Genomic DNA, 17,015 nt, shown 5'->3' with positions numbered 1-17,015 from the left:
TCCCAGTGGTCTGGATTTAGATATAACTAGAATCCCAAAGACGAGTAAAGTGATTGTGAATGAGTGCACTGAAAATAATTGACAGCCCCACTATGTATCTATCACACTTTAAAATTTACTTACCTCCTGGGTCTGTGAAATATCTCATCAAAGAAACAAGAATGTAGATGAGAATCTTAATTTTATATATTAAATACACAGATGATTATGTTTGTACCTGTTTTTTTCTTTTTAAATCAGTAAGCAGTTAATAATATTAAGTTACTGGAGAAACATGTAACCAGAGACTTTCATAGAATCATAGGACTGGAAGGGCCCTCAAGAGGTCATCTAGTTCAGTCACTCATGGCAGGACCAAGGCTATGTCTAGACTACGAGGAATATTCGAAAGAGGAATCCCATGGAATTTGCATATCTTCTTCTGATCTTACTTTCGAAAGCGGAGCAATCTAGATGCGTTTTTTTCAGCAACGCCGCCTGTTTTTCGAAAAGATGCGTAAACCTAATTTTTTGAGGAAAAGCGGCTTTTCGAAAAGGGGCGGTTGAAGTGAAAACGCTCTGCTTTCGTAAGAGATCAAAAGAAGATATGCAAATTCCATATTTCCATATCCTCTTTCGATTCTTCCCCGTAGTCTAGATGAGCCCTAAGTATTGGCATGATGTATTTATTCTAGGAAAATAGTTAAAACTTATCAGTGCTTTCTTGACTAAACGCCTAACATGATAGTTGCTGATAGTTTTAGTTTACTAACAATTCTTCAGTAACTTAAAAGAATTTATATTAAAACTCCTTTTTTGAAACAGAAGTGTCCTCTTAATATTGGAATGCTGTGTCTTGTATGTAGTGAAGCCTTGTATCTGAACTATGATTGATGCACCTTTTCAAACTTGTTAATTATCATTATTATGACAAAATTGGTTTAGCAGTTTAACTTAATGGCTGTTTCTGTCACTTAGTTTGCAATAGATTGTGGACCATCTAATTCAGTTTAACACATTTACCTTAATTATTATTTCATTAAACCAGTGTGGCTTCTGTAATAATATTAACTAAATCACATTTAACATAATTCCCAACTAAGCAGATGTTTGAAGTGTTGTATGTGTGAGATCTGCTGCCTCTTGTGGTTCTTTTGTTGTGGAAGATCAAGGTTAATTGGGTTTATAGGAATACTAGCTGATGTGTATTATGGTTAAAAGACCATGATGACTGTTGCTGCCTAATTGGTTTTCCGAATTCCCACTGCTTGCTGTTCACTGAACTGCAAAATCCATTCTGTAAATGTATTCTAGTCAGTAAACAAAGCAGAAACTCTACGTTTTGTTTGGTCTCTTATTAGATTCACTGATTTACATCTGCTCAATCCTTTTATGGATTCTCACAAATATAATAGGTTGTGTACAACAGTGTAGTCTCTCTTGTATTCAGTGTATTTTCTAATTTGTTTTCTTAATGCTAATAACTTTTTGTGATTTTTTTTTTCCTCAAAAATTTTCCTTCTGAAATCAATTGCATTTAGACTCATAGACTCATAGACTTTAAGGTCAGAAGGGACCATTATGATCATCTAGTCTGACCCCCTGCACAGTGCAGGCCACAGAATCTCGCCCACCCCTCTTAGAATAATCCTCTCACCTATGTCTCAGATATTGAAGCCTTCCAATACTTTGAAGGCCCCAACATGCAGAGAGTCCTTCAGCTGTGATCTGTGCCCAATGCTACAGAGGAAGGCGAAAAACCTCCAGGGCCTCTGCCAATCTACCCTGGAGGAAAATTCCTTCCTGACCCCAAATATGGCGATCAGCTAAACCCTGAGCATGTGGGCAAGACTCACCAGCCAGACACCCAGAAAGTTCCCTATAGCAACTCCTATCATCCCTCCATTGACCTATTTCCAACTGGAAATGAATGGTCAATTAGTTACCAAGATCATGTTATTTCATCCAACCATCCCCTTATCATAGAATCAGAACTGGAAGAGACCTCAGAAGGTCGTCAAGTCCAGCCCTCCGCTCTAGGCAGGACCAATCCCATCTAAATCAACCCGGCCAGGGCTTTGTCAAGCCGAGACTTAAACACCTCTAGGGATGGAGACTCCACTACTTCCCTAGGTAACCCATTCCAATGCTTCACTACCCTCCTAGTAAAATAGTTTTTCCTAATATCCAATCTGGACCTCTCCCACCACAACTTGAGACCATTGCTCCTTGTTCTGCCATCTGTCACTACTGAGAACAGCCTCTCTCCATCCTCTTTGGAACCTCCCTTCAGGAAGTTGAAGGCTGCTATCAAGTCCCCCCTCACTCTTCGCTTCTGCAGACTAAACAGACATTTAAGGTTACATAACGGTTTCCCCGTTCTCAGTTGTGTATAACTTTCTGAAACGTTCACTACGTTCATTATAATGCAAACATTATATACAGGGTTCGACAAATTATGGAAAACCCTACTCGCCAGACAAAAAAGGGACTCGCCATCTGCCCCCCAAAAAAGTGGTTTCTTTAATGGCATAAATTCCTAATAAGAATAAGAACAGTAATTACTAATACGTTCTTAATATCACCCAAGTTATTAATAAATATCTTATAAACTTCTACTTTTTCGCTCTGCTGCCGTGTCTCCTCCCCTTGCTTCATGAGCTACCCTGGTGCCTGCTGCCCCCCAACCCCTCACCCTCCTCTGCTATCCTGACTCCTGCCCTTCTCACTGCCCTCAGCCTTCCTGAGATCTGCCCCCCTTCACCAGCCCTTCTCGCCCCCTACGCCCACTCCTCCAGTAGCCCCACTCTGATCAAGTGAGCTACCCCTCCTCGTCCCCTCTCCTAACAACTCCCTCTACACACCTTCCCTGCCTCTCTCCTCTGGTGCTGGTCCCTTCCCTGCAGGTGTCTGCCCTTCTGCTTCACCCCCAGAATCTCCTGGCACCTGCACCCTCCTGGTTCCTCCCCCTTCCCTCACTGCCCCTGCCCCCTTTGTCCTCCTTTTCCCTGATAGCCACCCACTCAGCACCCTCTGCCCCCATTCCCCTCATGCCCCTGTGCCCTCACACATGCCTTGCTCCATCCCCACCTTCCTCATGCCCACCCCTTCTTTCAAGTTTTCTTCCAGCACCTCCCCCTCCTCCCTCTAGCCCCCAGTGCCCTTATTCTTACCCAGCATCACCCTGGTTCCCCCCTCCCACTGAACCCTCCCCTCCTGCCCTTTCCCTCAGTGTCTGCACTTGGCCCTGTGGGATTTGTCTCTCCTGCACCCCTGTCCCTTGGTGCCTTCCCCTTTCTTCTTCTTCACCCCTCACTCCCAACCCACAGGGAAAACAGGGTGCAGGGACAGCACAAAGCCAGAGGGATGCAGGGAACAGTGGGAGGGGGGACAGGGGTGGCTCGGGGAACAGGAGTCACAGAGGCAGAGGGACGCAGGGATCGGGGGGAGCAGGGTGTGGTGGAGGCACAGGGAATGGGACGCGGGGAATGGGAGGGGTAGAGGATTCGGAGTCTAGGGGCAGTGCAGGGAATGGGCAGCACAGAGCTGGGGGGCGGGGAGAGCAAGGATCAGGGGGTGCAGGGTGCAAGGGCTGCGCAGAGCCAGAGGGAGAGCAGGGGATCCGGGGTGCAGGGGTGGTGTGGTGAATGGGCGGTGGGAGCCAGATGGGGCGCGGGGCGGGTGCAGCGAGCGGTCTTTTGCCGGCGAGGGGCTGGGGCCGTGGCATGGCTGGAGCCGGTAGGGTGGGGCCTCGCTTCGCCGCGCGTCGCAGTCAGCTGCTGGGGACACTCAGCCAGTGCTGAGCTGGCAGGACCACGTCACGCCAGTGTCCTGGAGTCTGCCGGCGCCCCGCCTCCTCGCGCCGCAGCTGCACACACGCAGCCCGGCGCTGAGAATCGCCGCAGTTCCCCCTCCCCAGCAGTGCTCTGCTCCTCTGCCAGCTGGCAGATTGGATGGGGCCACGCCTCCCGTAGTGCGGGCTTCAGCCAGCCCGTTACAAAGGCCCACCGGGCCAGTCCGCCTCTGCACTCGCCAGCTAGCAAAATCTACTCGCCGCGGGCGAGTGCATTTGTTGAGGTGTGTGTGTGTGTGTGTGTATATATATATAGAGAGAGAGAGATTTGCCAAAATCTTTCCAGTAGTTCTTGAGTATAAAGAGAGGGTTAAAAAGTACACTTATTTCAGATAATTTAAAATAATAACTGTGTAGCTCTAAATCAAAAACAACAGGGAATACAAAGCTTAATTTTTGGCACATTTTTAATGTAAAAAATTAAAATATCTTAAAAGCACTTCAAAACTGGTCCTGTACATCGTGGGTTTTTTTCATGAGTATTAATAGCCAGTGTAGAATTAAAACATTATGGATTGTTCTTCTCTGGATCAATATAATAGTAATTGTAGATTTATGAAAGAGAGCATAACCAGGTATGAAAGAAAAAGACTATTCAGCTTGACATATTTTCCTTAATTACAAATATGTCTATTCACACTTTAAAACATTGCATTTTGTGAGGTAAACATTAGAATTTAATGAATCTGTAAATACATAAAAATTTCCAAGTAAAAGGTGGAAAAAACTGATTGAGTCATAGAGGCCCTAATTCTACAAACACTCATGCACATACCTAACTTCATGAATGTGTGTATATTGGCTAGTGCATTATTTAATCTTGTTTTAAATTTCCCAATTATGTAGCTTCTATAACTTACCTTGAGAAAACTTCCACAGTTCAATACATTTCATTATTGGGAAGAAATTAAACTTTTTTTTGATAGCTTGTCCCATTTTTTTTCTTTATGCTCTTTGAGCTACCTTATTAAAAAAAAATAGTGTGTGAGGGAAAACAAGACTCTCATTTCAACTTGCTGTCATTTCTGTCTGTCTCAACATATAACTTTTAAACACCATATCTGATCAATTCCAAAATGTCAGGGAATCATCCAGGCATCAGTTGGCAGAACCCTGTTAGTTTCTGTGAAAATCAAAAACATGCTCTAAGCAGAGCAATTGCTCCTAGTACCCCTACACATATCATAAACAAGCAGCTTAATGTGCTGCTTTCATTGGGTTCAGTGTACGTGTGCAACAATGTGTGATCCTTTTGTTGTTTGAATACGGTATTCTGTCCTCAGACTGAGATGAAAATTATAAGGAATATTAACTCTTGTGGTTTAGTAAGTAAGCATAAACAATGAAGCATTCAACTAACTAATAAGAATAAAGATATATTTTTATAATGTTGTCAAGCTAAAAGTCTCTTTAATGTTTTACAAATGGCAATGAATTCAACTTCATAAAACTTTTGTGAGGTAGCTATTCCTATCCCCATTTTGCAGATAGAAGAACCGAGGTACTTGCAAGTTAAATGACTTGCAAGTCTGTGACTGAGAAAGAAGCAGAGCTATGTGCTGTGCTTTAACTACTTACATGCCTGATCTTGCAACTAGATATATTGATCCTTGCATCCCCGCAAAGCTTCATTATTTGCTCTGCTAATTGACCAGCCTTTTTTTGGTCAGCTGATTAGAAGAGATGGGGTACCAAAAAAGTTTTTTGCCTTAGTCAACAAAATGCCTAGAGCTTATTCTGAATGTGTGTGCATGGGCGGCGGAGGGGTGAGGGAGAGGATCTGGGCCTAAGTAATGTTTTCTCTCTGTGGACTTTTAACAATTCTCCTGGTTGGTGTAGCTGTGAGATGAAGGGTTGCATGCCCAATCCTACTAACTAGTCACATGTGCAAAGTGAACCCAAGAACAAATACTTGCAAGGAGGGGCCTATGTTTTTTTTTGTTTTTTAAACCTAAACCTAAAATTATACTGAGTATATGAGACTGCTTGTAACCCAGAGTCAGCTTGTATTCCAGTCTAAAGTAAATTTAATTTTAAAAAATAATTAGAGATTCAGCACGGTGCTTTAAATTTAGACTTAAATTTAGGGTTGCCAAATTACCTTTAAATTACCTCGCTCCTCCCGCCCTCACAGACGCCTCCAGCCATCCATCCGAGGAAAACAGAAAATATTGGACATTTTACATGTCTGGGATTCTGTGGTTTTTCTGTTTGTTTGTTTTGGTTTTTTTAAACTGGATGGAAGGCCAAAATACTAAACTGTCCGGGTGAAAACTGGACACCTGGTAGCTCTACTTGAATTTGTGAACAGTCCTTTTAAATTTAGTAGAGCTACTATTAGTAAGACAGGCATGTGCTTAAATACATTTCTAAATGAGGGACTCATACTCAGTAGGGGTTCTGTTTTAATCTGGCAACCCTGTGAAATGGGGTTTGGTGAATTAAAAGTTTTTCTGAGTCAGGGAGGAAGTAAGGGGAAGGAGGAAAGTGTGCTTACCTGGCACTCTACACCCATGGTCACCAACCGGTTGATCACGATCGACCAGTTGATCGCGAGGCGTTCGCCCCCCCCCCACCCTTGAGAAGCCCCACTACCTACCTCCAGCGACAGTGGAGGTAGTGCCGGCTTCCCATGGGGTGGACGGAAGTCCTGCAGCTTTGCGCCACTTCCGGGGGTTCCAGAAATTCGCTGGTGGCTTCCCTGCACCACAGGAGGGGTGAGTTGATCCCGGCGCACGTGCGCACGTGGGGGTTTCCCCACACCGCGGGGGCGGGGGCAGCCCTGGGGCAGGCGCGCTACAGGAGGCGCGCTCCAGCTTCCCTCGGGGTGTGGGGAATCCAAGAAGGAGGCGGGAGCAGGAGACTCCCTGCCCCCCCTCAGCCTCCTGCCCCCTGTGCCCCCTGTTCCCTCTTCCCTGCCTGGCCCCTGTTCCCTCTTCCCACCCCCAGCCACAGAACTCTGTCCCCAGCGGCACCCTGTCCCCAGCTGCAGAAACCTGTTCCCACTGACACACTGTCCTCTGCTGCAGAACCCTGTCCTCTCCCTTCCCAGCACCCTGTTCCCTCTCCCCTGCCCCCAGCTGCAGAACTCTGTCCCACTGGCACCCTGTCCCCTGCTGAAGCACTCACTAGCACCCTTCCCCAGTACTATGTCCCCTGCTCTCACCAACATAGTTGGGGCCACATTAGTGAAGCTTGGAGGAGGGTTTTTTTGCATCTCACTTGTGTGGCCCCAACTGACTTTTCTGTGGGTCAGTGACCCCGACTCAAAACAGATTCCCTGCCCTTCTCAGAAATAAAGACAACGCAGAAACTTTTTGTGTTTGACATAGTATTTTATTTGAAAATGAAGCATGGCCAACAAACCCTCAATTGGGGCCAAGTCCCCATCTGGCCACAGCATCATAACACTCCTGGGGTATATCTGTCGATAGAGCCATGTAGCTTAGTTTACTAGACATAGGAAAATGAAGCAGCGATTTAAATAATCGCCACTTCACTTACATCAAAATGGCTGCCGCACTGTGCCAATCTGCTGTTTGGCGGCACAGCGCGGTAGTCTGGATGCTTCGCGGTTGACAAGGGAAGCCCTTGTTGACTGCCCTGGTAAACCTCATTCCACAAGGTATAATGGGGCAGTCGACAAGGGCTTCCCTTGTCGACCGTGGAGTGTCCAGACTACCGCGCTGTGCCGCTAAACAGCTGTTTGGCAAAGCGCGGCAGCCATTTTGATGTAAACGAAGCGGCAATTATTTAAATCCCCGCTTCATTTTCCTATGTCTAGAAACCTAATCTACATGGCTCCGTCAACGGAGCCATATAGTCTAGACATACCCCTGCACTCCCCTTTCCCCCAGACCCTAGATCTGAGCCTATCATACACTGGAACCCCCTGCCCCTCACATACCTCAACCCAAATTCCTGCACCCTCACATCCAGAAGTCTGTGGCTTGCTTAGTACCCTAACCCTACATCTGACCCCAATACTGCCCGGCCTGGAGCCCCCTCCCTGAGCCAGTGTCCCCTTATCCACCTCCTTCTGCATCCAGATTTCCTCCCAGAGCTTGCACTCTCACTCCTTCCCACACCCAAATCGCTCATTCCACCCCAAAGCGTACACATCCTGTCTCAACCCAGCGATGGTATTGCTAGACTGCAGGAGTTTTTCAGGATTCCGGAGATATCTCAGAAAAACTCTTCTGCATCCAAGGATGCGTTTGTTCTTCCGCTTCATTAAGTGGAAGAGCAAACATGATCTTTCGGTCACCCCTATATTCCTCTTTCCATGAGGAATAAGGGGACTTCCAAAAGAAGGGATTTTTCTGACATTTGGTCCAGACTAGACACGCCAAATGTTGGAAAACCCTCTTCCTACAGAAGAATTGGGGAAAAAAAGCAGCAGTATATGGGTTGGAGATAGCAAGTGATGGAGAGGAGGAGAATAACGAGGGCGGGGCTTTAAGGAAGGGGCGGGGCGGTAGATCTTGACTTGTTCTGTCATTTAAAAGTGATCTTGGGAGTAAAAAAGTTGGAGACCACTGCTCTACGCCCACCACCCTCCCAGGCACCACCCTCTGTTGCTAGGAGAACAGTGTGGCAAAGCCTCTGGCTGCACACTTCTCTTCACTGCCATTCCCCCAACTGGGGAGGGAAAGGGACAGTGGCAGCATGTAGAGAAGCTTCCGCCTCCACTTGCCGGGGTCCATGCTATGGGTGCTCCCGAATTAGGGTTATAATGTAGTTCTTGATATGTAGAGAAATCTAGGTAAATTATTTAAAAATATTTCCATTTTTTCTCATGTTTATCTGAGTCCTTAACAAAGGATAGCACCAGATTGAGTGTAAACAGGAAAAGGTTTATGAAAAACCAGGGTTTTGATGAAAAACCTAAAAGGGTACGCTGTGCTGTAAACTTCTTATCTGCAAAAGTTAGAAATATACCTAGGATACACTGCATTAAGTGGAAAATGTTACTTTAATCTTCACATTTCTTGTACATTTTGGTTTAATTGCAGGTGAATGAAATTGCATTTATAAACACCTTAGAAGCCCAAAATAAACGTCATGATGTGTTGTCCAAATTGAAAGAATACGAACAACGACTAAATGAATTACAGGAAGAACGCCAAAGGAGGCAGGAAGAAAAGCAAGCGCGTGATGAAGCTGTTCAGGTATAGTTTAACTTTTCAAGTGCAATAAATAGTTGCAAAAATGCACTAAAAAACCAGTACATTTGCTCTTAGCTATACACTGTATAATCATAACAATCTGCTACACTAACTTGCAAAAAAGCAAGTTTCCATGGATAGTTTCTTTATTATGCTTCAGGAAGCTAGGAAAAATGTGCTTGTTAAAAGCTGTTACAGGGCTGTTTATATAAATACTGGCTAGTTGGGACTCTTCACGTCTTCAGTTTTTAATAAGAATTTAATGGCTTTCTTGTAATGGAATACCAAATATATTTTAGCAATACTGAGGGCTTGATGATGAAATCATGAAGATATTCAATGCAAAAACTGTAGATAAATAGTGTTCATATGCATACTAATAGAAATATTTCAATTTTATAGCGCTACTTGAAGCCACACAGAAAATGTATGTGTGTGTTCCTGGAATTCTGTATTTTTGACTCTACCCTTCCAATGCTATATTTCTCTAGGCTCATATATCCGCTCTTTGGCACTGCTTTCTGTGTTACAAACAAAAGCATAACTTTTTCTGTTATATAAACTCCTTCTTCTTCTGTATACATGCCTGAGATCACCACAAGTATCTTTCATATGTGAAACTTTAATCACACTTTCTTTGGTGCTTACTAATAATCCTGTGCCGTTGATAGGTATCAGTGATGAGCTGGAGTCTGTCTCTTTCTGGAGAAACAGAGCTCTCATTTTTTCATCTCTGATAGCTTTAAGGGTTATGCCGAGACAAAGGTAACTACATACTTACCCATCTGCCTTGATAGAACTTGGACTGATCACTCAAAAAAACCTGAGTTCCCAAATATTATATGGCTCACCCTCTGTGAAAGAGACCCCAGTTAGACTGGTTAAATCCATGAAGAAAACTTGTCCTTGAAGATCACCTCCCTAGCTTTTCTTCTTATCTTCAAGGGATGATCTACTCCTTTGTGCCTGCAGCTGTTTTCCTGTGATCTTTGCCTGCTTTTGCTCCTTTGGGTACCTGCCACTAGTCCTGCCTCCATCATGGGTTCTAGGCTGTCATCTGTGTCCCAGTTAGAAGAAGCCCTCCAGACAGTCCATGTACCACCACCACAGCAGCCAGCTTTTCAGAGGGGTGGTGCATGTGTAGTTTGCCCAAGGCAAAGAATAAGAAGGGAGTCACCAGAGAGGAGAAGAGGACAGAGAGTATGAGACAAGACTAAAAAAGTAGTAACAGAGGGGAGGCTTCTCTACAGAAGAATGAAGGGGCAGAAGTGGAGCCTCCAGCAGGAGAGAAAAAAGCTATTAGCCAGAATGGGTCGGAATGGTATCCCTAGCCTCTGATTCTCTGAAGGTGGGTGATGAGAGGCATCACGTGAGTATTCCCTTTTATGTGCCCTGCCTCTGGGGCATCTGGTATTGGCCACTGTTGGCAGACAGGATATTGGGCTAGATGGACCTTTGGTCTGACTCAGTATGGCCATTCTTATGTAAAAAAAGGAACTATCTACTAGCAGAAAGGGGCATATTGAGTGGGATATGAATAGAATTTATCCCATTTCCTCAACTCTTTGACCTCTTCATCAGTTAAAATATTTTTCACACTATTTTTTCATTTGCATTTATTTATTTGAATTTATAACTAACTGGGGCCTGGTGTACACTACATGGGAAGGTTGAAGTAAGATATGCAACTCCAGCTATGTAAATTACTGCATTCTTGCACCATTATACAGTGAGAGGCTGATGGGAGCAAATGCTCCCGTTGGCTTCCCATACTCCTTGTGAGGAATAGGAGTACCAGCGTTGACGGGGGTGCACTTTGAGTTGGATCTAGCAAGTTTATACTACACCCACTAAACTGAACCCTGAAAGATTGACTGCGGCAGCATCAGTCTTCTGTATGGTGTAGATGTGCCCTAGCAGACTTACCCAGTGTTGCCTGGGTCCTTCGGAGCCTTGGAGATGTGGGGGAAAGGCAGGTCTCAGTCCCCAGGCAATCCCACAACCTGCCAAGTGCCTGTTTCCCTCCCTCCCCCCAGCAGGTCAATCCTCCCCCAGCACACCCAGGGGCTATTCTCTACCCAGGCAACTCTCCCAGCCTGCCTGGGGCCTGTTTTTCCCCTCCCCAAAACCACCATCCAGCCTGTTTTTCCCCGCCCCAAGCCTGCCTGGGGCCTGTTCTCCCCCCATCAGCTCACACCCCGAGGGCTGTGGATCAAGGGCCTCCCACCCGCTGGCACCACAGACCAAGGGTGTGGGGGAAGGGTTTTGGGTGGGGTGGTACTTACTGGTGTGCTGGCAGGCAAGATGGGAATAGCCCTGCTGGCTACTCCCTTGGTGGTACTGCAATACAGCTGCCCCTAGTGGCCACTCTCATATCAAGTCCCTTGGAACAGCATCCACTCCCTTTGCATGTTATAAAACCAGTCCTTTTCCCAGATTTTCTGATTGTCTTTGTTCAACCGAGCCCTGACCTGACTTTAAGCTAGGAGAAGAGGAAGCTGCATATCACACTGAGGGGCTCAAGCTCTTACCAATTAGAAGGCGTTCTTGAACAAATGGACTTAAAGACAGACACACTGAGGGTTACAGGATCTTTTGAAAAAGCGCCCCGTTTTTGAAAGAACCATGTCTAGACTGCAGTTTCAATTTCAAAATAGCACTTTTTCGAAAGAGCGCCATTATGTGATTATGCAAATGAAGTGCGAGATATTTAAATCCCCGCTTCATTTGCACTTTCGAAGTGCTTCATTTACATCCCTCTGCTGATAGAGGGATGTAGTCTAGACACACTCTAACTGTAGGGTAGGACACCTTATGAATCAGTTCTACCTTCTGAATCAGTGAAAGTTGTAGAGCCTGTTGCAATAGTCTGACCTTGAAGTGTTAATGGCATGATTGAGGATACCAAGATTTGCATGTGAAACATACATTCATACTCACCAGGCGTAGATGGTAAAATATCTTATTGTCAGTTATGCCACCTGGTCTTCTAAGTGCCACTGCTTATTAGCCAACTTAGCATAATGCAGATTGTTTATCTTCAGTGCTTCACCTTATTGTTCTGTGTTCTTTAGGGCGTGAACATAACTAAGCAAAATAACTTTAATAAAAATATTAAAATATAAAAATTGTGCTTCTGGAAACAGCATGTGATTCTTTTATTTAAAATAATAATGCATTTAGTTGCATTACTTCATTTGTTTAGGTGTCTGCAACATTGAAATACAGTGTAAAATGAGAGAATCTGACCAGTCAGACACAGACCAGCTGTTCACTGTTCATAATTGCTACAGATTCACTCCTTCCCGGTATTGCACTTATTAATACTTGATTCTATTATATTCCATTGTATTTCAAATTCTCTTCAGATTTAGCATGTTTTTGAGATTAGTAATGCAGACTCCTAATTCAAAGTCTGATAGACATACTTGTTCATTTCTTATCTTTGGGTATGTCTGAACTGCATTATAAAGCCAGGGTAGGTGAGATGTGAATCATCTGATCTTGGGATAGATAAACCAGGGCTTGAGTGTGTACCCTCATTGTTAATCCTGTATTAAGAACTTTCTAACCAGGGCTCAAACCTGGGGCTATAACATCCACACTGCAGCAAGCAGACCCAAGCCAAACCAACCTTGCTAGTTGCTCTGGAAATGTGATCCTTTGTCTGCATGCACTGTGGAAAAACTTGATTGTCCACCCTGCACTTTACTGGAACATCCTGCCAAGTAATCATTTTGGTCTCTGTGCTCCCAGTGAATGCAGGCAGCAACACATAGGAAGCATCTTTTGAAGAACTTCTCTTGCTTGTGCTTTCATGCTTGTGTCTGAAAATGGACAGAGCTTCTGTGAGATGCTGGTGGAAATTTCTTTGCCATTTTCTAATCCTCCAAAGGCGACTGACAGAACTTATAATTGAGCAGGAAGAGGAAAGCGACATGGCAAACTTATACTGGCTGATGCTGCTTATGACACGCAGTACAGCTACTGATGTCCTCTACATAGACTGGTGCTTCTGGAGCAGGGGCCACCAGCACAAACTGATAGGACCACATACACACCTGGGATGAGCAGCAGTAGATCCAGATATTTCGCATGAATCCAATAAATCCAATATATGGAGATACCTATCTCATAGAACGGGAAGGGACCTTGAGAGGTCAAGTCCAGTCCCCTGCCCTCACAGCAGGAATGAAGAAACTCATATTTCAGTGACAGGGTTGATTGCCATGTAATAGATTTGTGAATGACATGACCACTTATCAAAAGAGGAGTTAATTGACAGAATGGATTGATGTAGACAACAGTATTGAAGAATAACAGTTTTATACAAATTTCTTTGTCCCTAATCACTTAGGGTATGTCTACACTACAGCGCTAATTCGAACTAACGGATCTAGACTAAAAAACTAGTTCGAATTAGCGTTTTGCTAATTCGAACTAGCATGTCCACATTAAGTGGACCCTGAACTGGGCTTAAGGATGGCCGGAAGCAGTGCCAGCAGGGCATCAGAGGAGGACTTAGAGTGTGGAGATGCTGTCTCAGGCTAGCCGAGGGCTGCGTTTAAAGGGTCCCGACCCCCACCCCAGACAGACAGTTCTCAGGGGTGCCCCGCTTGCAAAGCAGTCCTGGCTTGGAGTGCCCGGACTACCCACACTGGGCACATCACATCACTCGGCCATCAGACCGGCTGCACTTGCCGCAGGCTGCCATCTGGGGAGAGGGGAAATTGGGGGGCTGCAGGAGAGCTTCCACCCCCAGAAGCCCACAGAGCCAGCCCAGTCCTCCCCATCGGGGGCTTGTACCCCATTCCTCCCTCATCTCCTTCCACTTACTCTTTCCTAGCCCCTTTTCTTGATGTACAAAATAAAGGACAATTGTGTTCAGAAATGGAATCTGTCTTTATTGAACAAAACTGGGGGAGACTGGGAAAAGGAGGTGGGAGAGGGGAAGAGAGAGGCTGGGAGAGGGGAGGGCAGCTAAAATGATCAGGGGTTGGGAACAGGTCCAATATGAAGAGAGGCTAAAGAGACTGGGACTTCTCAGCTTAGAAAAGAGGAGACAGAGGGGGGACAGGATAGAGGTCTCTAAAAGCAGGAGTTGGGTGGAGAGGGTGCAATCAGAAAAGTTCTTCATGAGTTCCCATAAAGAAGGACTAGAGGACACCAAAGGAAAGGAATGGGTAGCAGGCTTCAAACTAGTAACAGAAAGTTGTTCTTCACAAAGCAAAGAGTCAACCTGTGGAACTCCTTGCTGCAGGAGGCTGTGAAGGCTACAACTAGAACAGAGTTTAAAGGGAGATCAAGTCATGGAGGTTGGGTCCATGGAGTGGTATTAGCCAGGGGGTAGGAGTGGTGTCGCTGGCCAAGGTTTGTGGAAGGGTGTAGAGGGATGGCACGAGACAAATGGCTTGGTCACTGTCTTCGGTCCATCCCCTTCAGGGTCCCTAGGGTTGGCCGCTGTCGGCAGACAGGCTACTGGGCTAGATGGACCTTTGGTCTGACCCAGGACGGCCATTGTAAGCTCAGGGCTCAGGGTCGGGGGTCTCAGTGGACCCCCTTGATTTTCATGCACACCTGCTCCTGGGTGGCCAGGCTGGCAGCTCTCCTGCCCTAGCCGGCCACTTTTCTGTGCCTAGTGCGGAGATCGTGGACGAGGTCCACGATGTCTGCACTAGCCCAGGCGGGTGCCCGCCTCTTGCGGTCCCGGGCAAGCTCCCGGGAGCCGCCAGCCTGGTCCCGGGAAGAGGGGGAGGACTGGGTGGCATCGGGTGGGTGGCTCAAGCCGTGCCAGGTGCAGGGTCTGTTGGCTGGGTACTGGCAGGCTTGCACCTGGCACGGGCACCGTAGCCAGCCCGTGCCCCTTTAAGGGGTCTGGGGCCGGGAGGGGGGCAATAGAGTTTCCCTGGTGTTGGCCAGAGTGGCCACCAGGGAAACCTGGGGAGGGCTAGCCTCCCACTAGTTCGAATTAAGGGTCTACACAGCCCTTAATTCGAACTAGTAAGTTCGAACTAGGCTTAATCCTCGTGGAATGAGGATTAGCTAGTTCGAACTAAGCGCTCTGTTAGTTCGAATTAAATTCAAACTAACGGAGCGCTAGTGTAGCGCCTATAGTGTAGCGCTAGTTTAGCGTCCATTAGTTCGAACTAAGTTTGTAGTGTAGACATACCCTTATTTACTTATTATTTTAAATGCACATTGTGTGATATGATACAGTGATACCAATGTATTTCCTTTATAAAATAACATAAGTTTTATTTATAAACATTGCCAAACAGTCCAGCTGTCATTACCACTGAAATACTAGTAACACCAGAACCTTAACACTCAGCTAGTCCCCCCTCCCCTCCCCATCCAAAGTGCATAAGCAAAGGAGGGAGCATGGAGGGCTGCGTGGAGCAAAGTTACCTCATCCACTCATGGGACTCAACTGCATGGACAATCCAGCCATGGATTTTTTCAAGCTGTTTCTAGACTGCATCATAGGATACTGTGCAAAGAGCTCAGGTCGTGGAGTAGTTGATGCAGAAAAACTGGTACTCTTGCAGCTATGAATATCAGCTACTCAGAATAGTAATAGAAATGTAGCCGTGTTAGTCTGGTGTAGCTGATGCAAAATGCAGGACTATGTAGCACTTTAAAGACTAACAAGATGGTTTATTAGATGATGAGCTTTCGTGGGCCAGACCCATTTCCTCAGATCAAATAGTGGAAGAAAATATGGGTTGTGACTATTTTCTTCCACTATTTGATCTGAGGAAGTGGGTCTGGCCCACGAAAGCTCATCATCTAATAAACCATCTTGTTAGTCTTTAAAGTGCTACATAGTCCTGCATTTTGCATCAGCTACTCAGACTGTTCTTTTTGCTAAGTTCTGTCCTCTTTCCTTAGCTGCCATTCCTGTTCTGAGAGCTACAAAGCAAGTGCATGCTCCTTTGTATTGAAACCCTTTCCTCAAGCTGTGCAGTCTGAGAGTTTCCTCTTGCCTCTCCTGAAACCTTTCCTCTAGCTGTAAGTTCCTCTATATTTGGTACTTGACCTGCTTGTTGGCTCTGTCCAAAACTTCAGCCATAAGTTCATCATGGAAACGCTTTCTTTTGGAATGCTTCATGAGTGTTTAGTGACCCAGGATTCTGGCAGAGTATGGGTGAGCTCTGGAGGTATTGTAGCCAGTAGAGATCAAGGGGCCTGAAGTAGGATAAGAAGACAGAGGTATTTTTTTTTAACTCAAATAGCTCAATGCAGGAGCACAGAAAAAAATCCTCGTGGAATTTCAAGGACATAAAATGTTACTTTTCTAAACTGAACTTCAACATATTGCAAGAGAAACACCTGTGATAACAGAAGCTCCTTGGATACAGCCTGGCTAATCACAGTGAAAGAAGTGCAGAGACAAAAGTAAATTTAAAAAGTCAAAGGTGTGTTTTGTTTTCTAAAATTTGCCAAGCTCCTTGGCTACGGCTACATTGTAGCCTTCTTCTGGAAAAGCTTATGTAAATGAAGCGTGGCGTGGAATATCACCGTGCTTCATTTGCATAATTAATTAGCAGCCTCTTTTGTGCAAGACGCTTTTGCGCAAAAAGAAGCTGTGTAGACAGCTCCTTTTTGCACAGAAACCCCCTCTTGTGCAAGAGCTGTTCTTCCTCATTTTTTGAGGAAAAGCAGCTTTTTTTAAAAGTGGGGGTGAGGGGACTCACCGAAAAAGCCACTTCCAAACTACTTTCATTTTTGAAAGCTCTGCTTTCGAAAACGAGTTCAGAAGAAGAGGAGTCTAGATGAGCCTTAAGTGCCACGTGCCCCTTGCAGGGCTGGGACAGGGAGCAAGAGACTGTGAGAGCTCTTCCCACGCCCCAAGCCCTGATTAACCTGGAGGCAGGGAGAGTGCACCTCTCCTCCAGCGGCACAGTCACCAGAAGGAATGCAGCTGGCAGCTCTCTCTGGGAGGGGTAGGAGGCAAAGGCTTAACATGCTCTTCCCCACCCCCCAGGGCCATCAGGGTTTGTGAGCAGGGAAGC

The 17,015-nt window shown here is 45.7% G+C and overlaps 1 protein-coding gene across 11 annotated transcripts in view; it reads left to right on the top strand.

Moving 5' to 3' along the window:
• SCAPER (S-phase cyclin A associated protein in the ER) overlaps nt 1-17,015 on the top strand; it is a 406,333-nt gene that overhangs the window by 113,453 nt on the left and 275,865 nt on the right. For all 11 annotated transcript variants that reach the window (XM_075897367.1, XM_075897364.1, XM_075897365.1 and 8 more), the window contains one exon: nt 8,848-9,003. In XM_075897367.1, the coding sequence (XP_075753482.1) occupies nt 8,848-9,003 (156 nt within the window). The remainder of the gene's footprint in view (nt 1-8,847; nt 9,004-17,015) is intronic.

This window comes from Pelodiscus sinensis, chromosome 14, assembly GCF_049634645.1.
Source record: "Pelodiscus sinensis isolate JC-2024 chromosome 14, ASM4963464v1, whole genome shotgun sequence".
Classification (NCBI taxonomy): Eukaryota; Metazoa; Chordata; order Testudines; family Trionychidae; genus Pelodiscus; species Pelodiscus sinensis.
The sequence above is the reverse complement of the archived record's forward strand: the minus strand, read 5'-3'. Positions and strand labels throughout refer to the sequence as shown.